The sequence below is a fragment of the Scatophagus argus genome, chromosome 22 (genome assembly GCF_020382885.2).
Source record: "Scatophagus argus isolate fScaArg1 chromosome 22, fScaArg1.pri, whole genome shotgun sequence".
Classification (NCBI taxonomy): domain Eukaryota; kingdom Metazoa; phylum Chordata; class Actinopteri; family Scatophagidae; genus Scatophagus; species Scatophagus argus.
In genome coordinates this window covers 9,232,213-9,247,709 of record NC_058514.1, presented here as the reverse complement: position 1 = coordinate 9,247,709, position 15,497 = coordinate 9,232,213, and the positions used below count along the sequence as shown (strand labels likewise).

Here is a 15,497-nt window from a genome sequence, read left to right as displayed (position 1 = left end):
GAAGTTCAATATACTCTGAGGCTTTCATTTACTCTGAGGAATTTTAATTGCTGTAAAATAAACAGAGGTTGGTGTTGGATTCTGAATTCACAACTTGTTTATGAGTTTCAGGCACGTTGACATGTCAAACACATACAGGTGCACATACATCAGTGCGCGCACACATACACACTGAGAGCAGTGCAGTATTTGAATCGAGGCCTCGATTCTGCAATTGCAAAAACATATAAATATTCGACCATCCTCTAATGACCTAATGACTAACTGTATCTCTGTTATATAAAGCCACATGCATGCACGAAATCACAAACACACAGACAAGAATATATTTGTGGAACACACACACAGTCAGTTATGTAGTAGGATTTATAACAGGGTGGGGTGACGTACTGCACTGTCCCTACGGTGGTGAGTCATATTGTTTGTCCGTCCCTCTTCCCTCTTAAATCTTCGTCCAAACAGTCTGGAGCTTATTACCATGGGGAAACCCGTCGTTTCTCATGCAAGTGAATGTCTTCTTGTGTGTGAGGGATTTAAATGAGACAGGTAGAGAGCAAGCAAGAAAAGCAAGCACACAGGAAATGAAAAAAGCCTGCTAGTACTATAACAACATCGCATGGTGTGTGAAACTTCACTCTAGTCATTCTGTAACTCACCTCTAAAGTTTGACTTCTCTTCACACGGCTGCCTTAATATCCAAGATTTCTCCACCTCTCTAACTGAGTCAAAACAAACATTTTCGATGTGTCTCAAATGTTTTTCATGGACCACCAGGATTGTAGCTCAGGTCAACATTCAAACAGCGGATTTCTAGTGGAATTTTTGTACTACTTTTCATACAAAAAGTTTTTTTTTCACATGCTACACTTTACTGGATTGCTTTTGAGGTCATGCATGGCCTCACCCTCAGTCAGTCTTTTAATGTCTTATAATAGCCTGAGGTCCTCTGCACGCAGGAACTTTACCTTTTAACTATCCCTGTATCCCAGAGACTGAGAGTGAGGGCTTTTGCTGTCAGGGGCTTCAAGGCTGTGGAGTGATTTGCCTGAGGAATTTACCCTTCAGATTGCTTTTCACTCCAAGATATGTTATACCCCTTAACTTGTAATCTTTTATCATTTCAGTTTTATATTTTATTGGTCAGACTTACATCACTAAGCCACCAGAACTGACCCTGCTGCAGGTTGTACTGTCACTGACAATAAAACCAAGGGCTGACCTGATTTCTGTCCAGAGCAACGTTCCTTCAGTTTGACATTACTAGTGTAAATCACTTAATTAATATTACAGTATGTGACCTGCTGTCAAATATTTCTGTAGGAGCTGTGTTAAATTGCATATTTTATAACTAATTATAACCTATTTCTCATTTGGGGTGCAAGAAAGGTTCAGCTCCTCTGCTCACATGTTCTTCTAATTAACCTTACATAACTTTTATTATAATCATGACTTAACTGCTGTTTAACTTTACTGACCTTTCTGCTTTAGTGATATGTCCTTTTTGTCTTATCCCTTTTAATTGTGAGGCACTTTGTAACCTAATTCTGAAAAGTGATACATAAATAAAGTCATTATTTGTCTTTAGTATACTGTTAAGCACGCAGTTTGCCAAGCAAACAATGTGCCATATATTATGTGGCTTGGGAAGCCTTCACGCTAACTCCAAACTGAGCAGAAATTATGCAAATGACATGTAAATTGTATTCGGAGTAGATATTGTCATTTGCACAATGCTTTACAGCATCCATGAGCCGGCAGCTATTCTTTGTGACTGTCACATGAAGAGAACAGAAAGGCGGGCAGGCAGGCAGAACAGAGACACTGACACTGAGACAGATGAACACAAAGAGAAAGACAAACATCAGCACACAACAACAGAGGGAGGAGGACAGACACAAAAATGTTAGGAGAGAGGGCACAACAGGCAAAAAAAGAGATTGATTGAAGAGCGGCGGGAGAAGGGGAGTGACGTATGTGCTGTATGCCATCCATCACATAGTGTTTCACTGGCTGAGGGTGGGTACATGTGAGCGTGGGACAGAGATCAGTCAGGCAAGTGGGCACACAATCTAGTGTTTTCACGTTCTGACACAGCCTGAAAAGTTCGTAAATTAAACATAATGCAGCAAGGTTTCTTTACACTGAATGCTGATGCTTCGGCTGTAGCATATAGCAGCTGGCTTGTCGATTTAGATTATTGATTATTATGATTATCTGAATTAAGCTACATCTGTGTGAGCACTAATGGAATCTTAACATTTTGATGTTGGCATGCAGAGGAAGGCACAACCGAGCATCCTTAAATTATGAAATAGCACCCCATATAAGGTGCTCCACTGCATAACTTTGTGACAAATGAATAAGTGAACGTTGCATAATGTTGTCAGTCTCACCTGTTACTTCTGCTCCAGCTGGCTGCTGTCATTGGATATCTAATCAGACTGGTCAGACTGTTCAGCTTTCCCACGTGTGTTTCCTTAACTTTTTAGGCCTTTTATGGATAGCACAGCATATAGAGGCTCACGGAAGATGGGGGGAGGGAGGGGAAGGCATGTAACAGGGGACCACACGTTGGACTCAAGCCCAGGCTGCTGCTGGAGACTCATCCTCCACTCAGCCTCCTACCAGGTGAGCTACCAGCGTGCTCACCTGACCCCCTTTGAGTCTTATATAGCCTTTAATGTTTTTTTGATATTCATCTAGATTCAGAGCACAGAAACATACACTGCACATAACTAGACCAATGTTGGCTTGTTGCCAAGCATTTTTGGTAAACCATACAGGTTTATCCCGTGCTCCAGTCAGCAGTAAACCACCGGAGTTGACAGTGCTAGTTAGCTGGTCCTCAAATGTCAGTGAACTACTGTAATGATATACGCCCATTGCAAGGACTTGAAGCTTGCACACTTTCCTACAAATACGTCCCAAAACTGTTATATTCACCTTTGTTCTTCATTTGCATGTTCAACAAGAACTACAATGATTTTGCTGGCTTTGTTTTCTAATTTTTGTTTGCAGATGTGCTGCAACATGCATTCGACTCGTGGCACCATGAACACAGTTTTGTTGTGAGAGGCATATTCTCTGTGAAAACTGCAGATAACCCTGGTCCCTGTTGGTCAGCCCCAATTCCTGTTTCTCCACATCTCTTCTCTCTCTCTAATTCTGTCTTTCTTGTCTGCTTTCACATCCTATCTCTCTCTCCTGTTCTCAACTCTGGACTTTATGCTGTCTTTCCTTTGCTCTTCCTCACTTTATCTTCCTCTATCTGTCAGCGTTTTATCAGTCTCTCCGTGTACATCTGCTCCGCTCTCATCTCCGTCTCTGGTTTTCAGCTTATCCACGACTTACTGTCAGTTTTGTCAGCCTCTCGACTTTTTTTTTTCCCTTTCTTCCTGAGCATCTGTAACCTTAGCCTTACAAACACCCCATTTAATCACATGGCAGTCATCCTATTTAGTTAAATCTCGGGTCATATGACGTTGAGGGAGAGCATCTTTAAAAGGGGCTGAACACTGAAGTCTGTTTTAATCAGACTCACTGTCTGTTTGCATAAGAGAGGCCTCATTAATCTCTCCCATGAAGGGAGGGGAAATGGGAGTCATCACTTTGTTCCACGCTGTCTTTCAAGTCTGACACAAACTCTCACATTAGACGTACATACACAGGTGCGCATATGCAGACACACTGCAGGGTTGAGTGGAGAGAAGCTGTTGTTTCATAAGCCAGGTCGTGCCTGGTCAGACCGCCTGTGTACAACCATTTCCACACCCTGTTTTCCTCCTCAGTTCCTCTCCACTCCCCTTTCTACTCTCTGCTGTCCATCCATTCGCTACGTCTTCGCTTATTTGTCTTATTTCCCCGAGCATCTCTTTATATTTTCTCATATTTTGTTGTACTGTTTTCTCTCTCTCTTTTGCTCGGTTTTTGTTTTTCCTATTTTCTGCTTATGTCTGTTTTATGGTCCCTGTCGTGTTTTCTTGCTCAGCTTAGCTTCACATTTTTCGCAGAGACTAAGGTTGTCAAAACCATATTGGTAATGTATGTATACAGTATCCGCATTTGAAAGATCAAAAAGATTTTTAACCCTACAAATGTATTGGTGTTCAGCGATTTTTTTTCTGTGCACTGTGTGCAGATGTACATTTTTACAAAGGAAAATAATTATCCCATTTTGTGTGCCTTGGACTTTTTTTTTGTTCTTTTAGCCTCAGTATCAAAAAGGTATCAAGCAGTTCTTTAATGTGCTCTTGCTAGTGTTTTTTTTATACTGATATTGAAGTTAAAAACTCTGGTATTGTGACAACCTTAACAAAGGCCACCTTTATTTTGCTGTAATTGGGCCACTGGGTATTTGCATTGACTTCCCTTCACTGTTACTGTAGCAACATTATTTGCCCTTTTTCATCTACGCCACCTGCACAGGTTCAGAGGCCACCTGTCTGTATATTTCTGTCTGCTTTTACAATTTACATTCTGTAGTGGATCCTAGAACCAACTGCTTTTTACAGCCTCCTCAAGGTTATGCATTCTGATGGTTACTTGTTTACAGTCTTCTTCTTTTTCTCCACTTTTGCCGGCACACTGCTGCATTATTTGGCTTGATGCTGCTACTTCTAGATTTGAAGAACAGTGTGAAACTTTTAACTAGGAATTCGCTTTTGGTTTGTGTGCTCGACCAGACAAACAAAATGCAGACCCACTCATTATGAGATGGGTTCTCCACAGGGTACCTTTTTAATTCATTGTTTTACATGTTAATTTTCCAAACAGTTCATCAATAAAACATGTCAGCTCTACATTTTACTCTGCCAAACGCTCATTGACTAATTGTAGCTGTTCCAAGATAAGAGTGTCAGCTTAAGGGCCTGAATCTAAAATGTCTTTGTTGTCCCCTCACTTAATTATAATGTTTTCGCTTGTCCTCCTGCCTGCCTTGTGTCTCCCTCTGCTCTTTTTACTCATCTTCTTTATGCTTTCTGGTGTATCTTTACCTTCTTTTCTATTTATTTCTATTGTCTTGAAGCATGTCAGAATATTCGGAAAACAATCCTTTAGAGGCATTTTGTGGCATTTTAAGTGCTGGTTCCTTTCATCACACTTTGCAGGTGATTTGTCACATAGTTGGAAGGAGCTCCCATATGAACACTACATTTCACCAAGAAGTGTCTGTAAAAAAAAATGCATTTTTTTAAATTCCCCAGTGCAATAAGTATCTTAAATGCCCAGAGGACATGGTGGCAGTAGCAGATTAATTCTAGATGTCTAACTTTTACCATCATGTTGTTTATTTACTCATTTGTGTGAAGTTTGCTGTCCTGTGGGAAATTACTGTAGTATTTTATTACTAGACCTCAATGACAGCGACTCACTCTAGTTTGTCCTAAACTGTGTGTACTGTATGTATTGTATATGTCGGTACACGTTACGTGTCAGAGCATTAAAGTGGACACAACCAGCTTTTATTTTTTTGTCTAATTTTCTCTGTTTTTCAGCTGGCAGAAGCCAGCGACAAGACACTTGAAGGCCTGAATCGAATAGTTGGTTATAAAGAGCTAAAAGGGAAAGATCCCTCATCTGAAGAACTGGTCAAGAAGATTGAGCAGGTAAACAGCAACATTACACAGAGTTTGAGTGTGTGTGTGTGTGTTTTCCATCCAGCTCCACGCATAATATCTCTTTAATTTATTTAGATGAAAGTTTCTTTATTTTTCCCTTTTTCTTGTGTGGCACGACTATGCGGGAGCATAATAATAATAATAATCACAATGTTTCTCGATGTAGCTGGAGGTGAATCTAGCAGAGAGAGAGAGACAGGTGCTGGAGAGAGAACTCCTGGTGGACCAGGTGACCCGGCTGTCGAAGCCACTCAGCGAGCAGGCTGAGAACTGCCAACAGGACGGACTCTCACTGGCAAAGAAGGTAGACAATAAGATGCAGTTGCACACAAACAGAAATGCGTCTCAGCCGGCATACACGCGCAGGCTGAACAATGCAGACAAAATAATATGCATATTTATGTATGAGGCACAGAAAGACACTAGTTATATCATTCAGCAGTTAATACACAGCGTAGACTCTCTCACAAACACTCACAAGTTGTTTGAGGAGCATGTGCCGGCCATGTGAGTAGCGCGCCAAGTGGGCATTAAGGAGTTCAACGAGCATTACAATTTCCTCGTACTCCAGCTCGCTTCGTCTCCCTCTTTGTCTCTTTTCGTCTCTCTTTGTTTTCACTCACGTAATAATAACATGAAGATATGAAGATACATGCAAGCATAACAAAAAGCTAATTACAAACTGACGAGGTGCATGGTGGTCAAGGCAGATCATACTGAATGAAATCCGTGTGTGTGTACGCTGTTTGCCCCATAGTTAAACGAGCTCCGGTCTCACATAATCGACACCAACCAGCGAATGATGGCCGTCTCTGCAGAACTTTCCATGAAGCAAGCTGCTGCTTTGTCTCTCCAACAGGAGATCAAAGAGAAAGAGCACCAGGTCAGACCATGGCTGCACATCCTCCCCGCAGTCTCCGCACTGTCTTTCCCATTATGCTTCTCACTGTCCACTGAGCGGGATCGAAGAGAGCATAAAGTGTCTCAATAGTAATTTCTCACTCTGTCGCATCTTTCACCTCAAACCCATTTACTTTTTTTTTTCTTTTAATTTGCATAGGAAATAAATCAAAGGGTAAAGACAGGGAGACAAACTAATATTCACTGTTAATTTTCATAAATGAAAATGGTTCATAAAAGTAGAGCAACGTCAGTGAACAAACAAATGAATTAGTGCCATCACAGCACATGAAAGAGTCTGGAAATTGGAATTCATATTTAGCGACGGCACAGAAAATTCACAGTCACCACGGGTTTTGCAACAAGCAGCTCAATCTTTAAAAGAAGCAGACGTTTTCTCTGACTTCTCTGTGCCATGTTCTATGTTTGGAACAAAAGTTCACATAACTTTGAATGCTCCAGAAGAGCTATTGAGCAGATCTCACAGTCAGAATGTGGTCCCATATCAATAAGTAACATCCAGTAAGTCGCTGTTGGTTTACTGTAACGGAAAGTAGAGCCAGAAGCCCATCAGCAAATTAATGCAAACAAGAGAAATTCCATTGTTGTTGACATTTAAGCCACGTCATAAACCGATAAGTTGAAATATTAGCCAACTTATCTGACTGTCTGTTAATGCAATCTTTTCAACATGCGCATTCACAGTTTTCAACATAACATCCTAGAGAATCAGCTTTGGAAGAAGCATGTAAAAATATATAGTTTCAGATACATTTCAATTCAGGCAATTCTTAACCAATCATTTTACATCAGCTATAAATGACTCATGCTATCCACTGCTCTGATCACCACTGTTTTTATTTCTACATTTTCTGGCATACTTTGATTATCTGACAGACAAATAGCCATCAGCAAATCATCACTTAAGCAAGAAATTCAGGAATTCTTCTTTCTGTCTCACTAAAAAATGAGAGAACTTCCCACATGCCTTGTAAATGTTTCAAGAGATGTGCGTTAATAACCCGAAGAAGCCCTGCAGCTGATGTACGCCTGCAGTGCGCCGCAGACACAACTGGAAATGCAGAGGCATAACTTTGCCCAAATTCTGACACTGATACAACCATCTGTTTTCAGGCGCAGTTAGAATTGAATTGAGCCAGGAGAGTGGATGGAGTGATAGGAATACAAAGTGAATGTTTCTTGCGCTGCCCGTGTGTTTCCAGATGGACAGGTGCCAGCAGCAGCTGGAGCAAGGCCTGCCACCATGCCCTGAGATAGAGGAGGAGTGGAGGAAGATGCTCCGAGACAAGAAGAGGAGACAGAGGGACGAAGAGCAGAGAGAGAGGGTAGACAAACACACTCAGGCACACACAAAGATCACTGGTCAGGAATTGATTAAAGCACCGAGGAGCAAGAAAAGAAGATAGAGTGACAAAGAATAAAGAATGTGGGGTGGAGACACAACGTGGGGCTGGAATCGATTAAGATTCTGAGAGACAAACGTGCTGCTGCTATACCTGAACATGTAGACACAGACAGAGATAAGACAGGAACTAGAAATAGTTTTCACCACATGCACAAACGCAGGACAAGAAGGGCGGACAGTCTGGCAGTGAGAAGAAGAGGCCGTCTGCACATCAGGGATCAGCTGTGTCTGAAACCAGTCCAGCTGTCTGCATCCTGCCCCTTGTTACACTGATCTGCATTTTCTCACCCGCTTTATTGCTACTTATAGCTGCTGGCCCAGATAGACACAATACAGTACTCTGCATGCATAATGCCAGAGCAAAAATAAAAAATGGTATAAACCTGCAGAAACTAAAATGTTTCACTGTACATGAATTTTTCTCCCCCTACTTCGCATTTTTTAAGCTGCCTCTTAAAATGCAAATGTGTTTCGTGATCCCGATAAGACAAATATGTGTTTTCCTGTTTATGTATTGGCAGTCACTGTATTTTTTTTTCTGTTTTTTTTTTTTTTTTTTTTTTTCATTCAAAGCCATTATTCCTTGTTTTGTGTGCACTCCTTAGATCACATGCCAGCGGATAAACTGTTCATATGCATGAGAAAATCGCCATCTCTTTGAAGTCTCACTGAGATTTAGGCACAGTTCATTTGCATGCTGTTGTGGGGTGAAAGTCAAATAGAGGGCTGTAGTGTCATGAGGACGTGTTCACACTGGAAGAATTTCTTTTTTTTTTTTTTTTTTTTAATTTCAAACAAGGAGTCTGTGATGGTTACAAATAGATCCATCAGCCATACTGGGTTCAAATTAATTTTGTCAACCGCTGTTAGTATTCTACAAGCCATGTTTTAGTTTTATCAGAGGAGGAAAGAAAAGTTTTCTATAATCCTGTTGCTTTCTGTGGGTAAACGCTGGTTGAGGTCTTATCTTATAATTAGTGTTAACATGCTGCTGGTCTTATTGTTTAATTTGAAGTAGATCGAGTCTTAGTCCTTTGACAAGACTATTTTTTTAATATATGAGTATTTTATCGCTGTATGCTTGCTGAATGGCTAGTGCACAGCTGATTGAGTGGTTCTTTTGCCTTTTTTAGAACTGGAAATATGCACCTGAGACCTGCTTTTTAAAGATTAGAGAGTCATGGCCATAGAGTATGAAGTATGAACTAAAGCCCTGTGGGACAGGTCAACAATTATGGGAATTGTTGACCTGAAAAGAATATGGAATATCAGCAACCTCATCCATCAATGTTTCTATAACTTTACCTGTTTACCAGAAGAAATGTATTTCGAGAGAAAAACTGTTTTTTTTTTTCAATGCTGATGTGGTGCAATGAGCAACAACAAACCAGCAGCATCTCAAGTATCACTAATCTCTCTAATGTGCTCTCTAAATGACTGAAGTTAAAATGATAAAAAATAGATGACACTTTAATTAGCCTGATTCTGAGCTCATGCTGTGTTTACTGGCGCCGTTGCGTTCGTCTTGAGAAGTTAAAAAATAAATAAATTGCTAAATTAATTATTCCATTTTCATGATTAAAATTCAGGAAAATCCCATTTCAACTATTTAGTTCAAGGTCACACAGTCCGTACATTAAATATTAACACTGCCTCTGTTGTGCGTGTGTGTGTGTGTGTGTGTGTGCAGCTGGCTGAAGAAGAGGACTGGAAGCAGCTGCCTAATGGAGTGTACACCACAGCTGAACCTCGTCCCAATGCATACATCCCACACGCTGACCTGCTCCCTCTGCCCAAACCCTACGGAGCCAAGGCCCCCTTCAAACCCTCCCAACCAGGAGCCAACATGAGACACATCCGCAAACCAACACTCAAACCCTTAGAGATATAGAAAATGACCAAACACAGAAACTTGTGGTTGTTTGTGTCCAGTGTGTACGATTTAGTGGCATCAAATAATGAGGTTGCGGATTGCAACCTCCTCTGCAGTGGCAGCTGCAAACATGAAAGGCCCACTCTAGAGGCAGTGTTTGGTTTGTCTGTTCTGGACTACTGTAGACACATGGTGGTGCAACATGACGGACTCTGTGAATGGGTGTATTTCTAAGCCAAATCATGATGTTTACCTAAATGTAACCCAGAAGTTTTGCCGTGTAAACCTAACCAAACCGCAACTGAAAGTGAAAATGATTTTGAAGAAAAAAACAAAAAAATCAAATCTAACTTCCCCCATGAGCCATGAAAGAGGAAACGCATGTACTGTCGAGATAAAAGGCTCATTCTAAAGTAATGAAAACACAAAGATTTGTTTGAGGTGATTATACACTAATGAAAACATAATTCTGAATTGTATATTCAATTTCTGACACAAAATCCTACGCACTGGAACTTTTAATCACTTGAGGAAACAAACAACAATTTAAAATCAAATGAGTATTTTAACCTGTTCAAAAATAGTTTCCAATGCATGTTAGCGATTTGGGTCACACACTTGCTGATCTGTCTGCTCTCCACACACATCTCTCCTCCTCCTCGTCCTCCTCCTCCTCCTCCTCTCTCCTTCTTGTGTATTTTTGTGTCCTCACACCGGTTGTTTTTGTCATGTGAGAGCTTACATGTGTGCTACATCTGGTTGTAATTTTGTTTCCTTTTTTAAAATTTACTGGCAGGAGCTTGTTTACTTGCTTGCACTTACACTAAATTGTGTAGGACAGTCAAAGGGAAAACTGAGGACACGGGGGGATTTAAAATGTGTGTATGTGTCTGGATTGTTACATCATGTCCACCAATAAAAAGTTTTGTATTTGTTTCAGCAACACCTCATTATAGTCTTGCTGCTTTCTCTTACATCAAATAAATTCACTTCTCAGGGACTTTGGAATATATTCATCTGCCACACTTGTAATCTTGCAGCTGAGGAATAAATTGCAATGGGTTTAAGCTCTAAGCTAAGCTAAGAGTGCCTGATTAATGCCTGAAATAATAAATGTAAATATAGAGAGGAAGATCGGGCAATGAAAGAGCATAGAGAATGACAAGAGAGAATTTAAATGAAGAGAAATGAAAGCTCGCAACTGGAAAAAAAAAGTGGTGGAGGAGTCAAAGGGAAAATGAATCAAAGTGGAGCTCTAAATGGGGTGGAGAGTTCAGAGTTGGTTACTAGTGACCAGAAAACAAAGGCAAACAAAGCTTACTGGAAGTTTTTCTATCTGTTAATCTTAAATCAAGGTGAAAGTTCTGGTGTTGGCAAGCGTGTTTTGAAACGTGTAAACACGTGTGCTTTTGAACCACATTCATATGGGGGCCATTATTGTGTACACCAGTGTGTCCCCGACTACTTCTCTACTGCTGCAGTACCTTTAAAAAGCTCTACTCATTTGAAGAAACAGAAATCTGAATTGACCAAAAAGCATTAAAATAATATAAGAATTAATTAAGAATCACTTTATTGGCAGCATATATATTTTTACATACACACAATGAATTTATCTTGTGCGTATGACCCATCCTTAGTTGAACACACATGCAACACAAGGCAAATTACATGCAGTGAAGCACACACAGGAGCAGTGGACTGCATCAAGCACCCGGTGAGCATATTGGGGGGTTAAGTGCCTTGCTCAAGGGCACATCAGCCGGCTAATGGAGAGGGGGAGCAATTTTTTTTTGCATTAATCACTCCACCACACCCCAAATTTTTGCTGGGGAATCGAACCGGTGACCCTCCGATCACAAGCCGCTTCTCCACCCTCTAGGCCACGGCTGCCCCCCCACTGATCAGTCGCAACGTTATAACCACTGACAGGTGAAGTGATTAACATTAATCATCTGTTTACAATGCAGTGTTCTGCAGGGAAACCTGGGGTCCTGCCAGTCATGTGGATGTTCTTTGACGCACAGCCACCCACCTAAAAATTGCAGGCCAGATACATCAACCCCTCATGACAATGGCTCTTCCCGTTAGCAGCAGCCTCCTTCCAGCTGGACAGTGCACCTCGTCACATTTCGAAAACTACTCAGGAATGTCTCAAGGAACACAACAACAGCCTGCAGACTCTCCACATCCCAACATGATTAAGAATCTGTTGGATGCACTGCAATAAGATAAGAACTTTAGACACGGAGCAACTCTGGCAGGCAGAATCCACCTTCCCACCAGGTGGGAGGCCGTGCCCTCAATGCACAGGACCCAAAGGATCCAACATTTTGATGAAAGTGACCACAAAATTCCCCCAGAAGTCCTGTGTCCCCTCCACTGACTGGTCAGAGCTGTTTTGGCAGCATAAGGCCGACATCATAAAATCAAGCAGGTGGTTTTCATGTTGCGGTTGATCGACGTTTACAAAGGTATAAATCCAAGGGAATATTTCTGACAAATTTGACCAAATTTTCCCCAAGGCTCTACTGGGATATTGCGTTTACTGAAATGGGTTTAAAAAATTCCATTTAAACAATTATTTAACAAATGAAATGACTACACACACAGGCACTTCTGTATTTACGCAGGTATTTTTGGGGGGTGGAAAACCAAAGATCCTATAGATGGTCTTGTCTGTGGATAAAATGTTTGCTAAAAACAATGGGTGAAAAGTTTAAATAATAACCTAAAAGTAATAGATGGACTATTTGATAAAGGTGGTGCTGGAGCCCATCTGATGGAGAAATCCACTGGTGTAAGCTTCAGTGTGTGAACCAACTTGTTAAAAGGCAGGTTGAGTTTCTCTGATTTTGAGATAGCCTTGTCCACCCAGTGATGTGATGTGTGTGTATGAACATCCACTGCAAGCTGATGGTGAGAGCTGTCAGATAAACTTAGCCCCAAACTGTTTGTGCTTATTAGTCAGCTACATAACACTGACTGCATAACAGAGTGTGGAGGAGGCAATCGAGCGAGGAATGTGCGATTTATTCATATTTAAAATAGGAATTCCCCAGAAATGATATGAGCTCAAGGTTAAAAAGAGGATTGTGTAATTTGGTGGTAATGCAGGTGCTGTAAATCAAGCATGTGCAAGGGCAAGATGGGTGTGTTCTTCAATGTTACTGTGTGTATGATGACTGATGTTGAGTTTATTTCCTGTCTTAGTTAACTGAGTTGAGTCTGTCCAAAACATTCAGGTATTGTCAAGAAACAGACAGGCCACGTCTGGCCCTCCAGAAATGTTCAAGCTACGAGCTATTTGACTGGGAGTCCAGATGATTTCATAATTTACCTCAAGGCTCCGCACTGCAACAAGCTCTAAATTTTTCAGGTTTCAACAGGAAATCATTGGAAACAACACGAGCCAAAGTCTGACTGTTGTCACAGAGCTTCTTCGTACACCACATTCTTCCACAGTATGGCAGTAAAACAGAAAATCACCGTAAATCTGAAAAATGTCTTTATTTACAATTCATCTTACAAAACCTTTGTGTAAACCAAAGAAGTATGAACGATGAAAAAAAATCCCTTTTTTGCAGAAGAATGTTATATAATCCTCCCTCCCTCCCTCTCTCACAGACACACACCACAACTACTACCAAAGAATTTCCCCACTTACAGTAAGAGCTCAGTCATGACTGAGCACATGCAGGCACGTTATTCAAACCAGACGTTCGAGAGTGTGTGTGTGCAGGAAGTCTGAGTAACATCAGTCTTTGATGTTTTTATTATTTCACTTTTACTGGCTTATTATTAGACCTGTCCTGTCTTGTTTTGATTTTCTTGGTTTGGAAATCATTTGGCATTTGAGCAGACTCATTTTGCAATGTGTTTTATAAATAAAGTTACAGTAAATTTAATGAAGTCTGCTGTTTTCCTCTCATATAAGGCTGGGTATTGATACTTCTTTAGTTCTGTAGTTTATGTCCTGTACAGCACAGAGTATCTAACTAAAACAGCAAAAGCCGGTATCAAATGTCTAATCAGATTTATAATCTTTTCCTGATTTGATGTTAGCTGGGGGAACTTCAGCTAACCAGCCTGCAGGAAGAAGATCAGCCATCGTAAGCTGCAGGTCAAACCAGAAAGTCTTTGAAATAGATTTCCACTATATCAAAATTTAGCCAGTTTTAGTCATAGTTCATGTATGGTCCCTTTTGTTTGGATTAATGTTTAAAATTAATGAGTTTTGCGGAAAAAGAAAAACATCTTTATACATTACTTCACAAGTGAGGCACGTGTTATACTTTACAGAAACAAAGGTATCAGCAACCATCAACAGTAAAATACCTACTTACACTATATAGACAAAAGTGTTGGGACATTTGATCATCACACCAACAGGGACTTGAACGACATCTCATCCTTAATACACAGACAGCTTTGCAGCTTTAACAGCTTCCACTCTTCTGGGAAGACTTTCCACAAGATTTTGGAGTGTTTCTGTGGGAATTTTGCCCATTCAAGCAATGACGCACTTGTGAGGTCAGTTTTCCCTTCACTGGAAGTAAGGAGCCCAGTCCAACCTCTGAAAAACAACTCCATAAAGAGATGTGTCTTGAGACCTTTGTCTATATAGTGTATTTCATAAGTGTTCATGACCTACAATGTGATGGTCTCTTAGCTTGAAAATCTTTCTTGCCCATCTACTTTTCTTTATCAATCCAACCTGTCAGTTCGGTTTTGGTATAAGTAAACAGATAACAAATAACCAGATGGGATAATTTGAAATCTTTGCACATGCCAGTCGGTCTCACAGAGTTATTCAGCTGCAAATGATTCTGTATAGCTCAGTGTTAAAATCAGATTTAATGCACCAAGCTCCTCTTTCTGTGAGGCTTCTGTCAGCATGTAATCAGGTTGATGGGGTGCAGCAGCATTACAAGAAGCACAAGAGGACAAACAAGTGTGTTTGATTTATAAATACTGTTTTCAGTATTTGACATCAATGTTCATAAATTGTATGAGAGAAAGTGGAGACGTTGCGGAGAGAAGCATTGCTGCTATGGAAATATGAGTTCAGATAAACCACTGCCTGCAGTTATTGATTTTCACTCAAAATTTGCTTCCCTAAATTGAATTAAACATCTAACTGTGTTCCCCACTGTGTTAGTATTTTTGGTACTGTGCATACATTGTCCCTCTCAGATAATTTTTTCTATCTCACATCAACTCTGTTTTTTCATCCTCTGCCTCCTATTCCATCTTTCCAGGGCGGCTGCATCCATCTGTCCCTCCATCCCACCCTAATTTGTCATCAACCAGTTGTTTATGAGCACTCTGCCTTTCAATCTCTCGATTCATCTTTCGCTTCCCACCCTCCATCATCCATCCATCCGTTACTTGTCCTCAAGGCCCAGCCAGTGATGACTGTCCTCTCAAGCACATTTTCCCTCCCTCATCTGTTTCCCCGCACCTTGATCCATCTATCCCCCTGTCACTCTCTGCTCCTTCCACCTTCATTTTTCCTCAAAACCCAGCCGTATCAGTGTCTGCTTCAGAGCGGTCTCCTCCACAAACCTGGCGTCCACGTTCTCCTGCTCTCCGAAAGGGTTCAGTGCTGGAGAGAGATATAGCTCATTCATGAACATGCACTTATAAACACAGATTCTGTCTTAATCTTCCAAAGGCA

At 40.9% G+C, this 15,497-nt stretch overlaps 2 protein-coding genes across 9 annotated transcripts in view; one reads left to right on the top strand and one right to left on the bottom strand.

Annotated features, from left to right (window-relative positions):
* The window catches only part of ccdc146 (coiled-coil domain containing 146), a 43,979-nt gene extending 33,193 nt beyond the window's left edge, over window positions 1-10,786 (top strand). For all 4 annotated transcript variants that reach the window (XM_046379201.1, XM_046379200.1, XM_046379198.1 and 1 more), the window contains 5 exons: window positions 5,496-5,606; window positions 5,785-5,922; window positions 6,376-6,501; window positions 7,742-7,864; window positions 9,635-10,786. In XM_046379201.1, coding sequence (XP_046235157.1) covers window positions 5,496-5,606; window positions 5,785-5,922; window positions 6,376-6,501; window positions 7,742-7,864; window positions 9,635-9,835 — 699 coding nt within the window. In that variant the 3' untranslated portion in view covers window positions 9,836-10,786. The remainder of the gene's footprint in view (window positions 1-5,495; window positions 5,607-5,784; window positions 5,923-6,375; window positions 6,502-7,741; window positions 7,865-9,634) is intronic.
* A 1,937-nt stretch (window positions 10,787-12,723) lies between these two features.
* LOC124053746 (gamma-secretase activating protein) overlaps window positions 12,724-15,497 on the bottom strand; it is a 31,596-nt gene continuing 28,822 nt past the window's right edge. For 3 of the 5 annotated variants that reach the window (XM_046379203.1, XM_046379204.1, XM_046379205.1), the window contains one exon: window positions 12,726-15,425. In XM_046379203.1, the coding sequence (XP_046235159.1) occupies window positions 15,325-15,425 (101 nt within the window). In that variant the 3' untranslated portion in view covers window positions 12,726-15,324. Of the gene's footprint in view, window positions 15,426-15,497 lie in introns of all 5 variants that reach the window. The other 2 variants (XM_046379207.1, XM_046379206.1) reach the window with 2 other exon arrangements.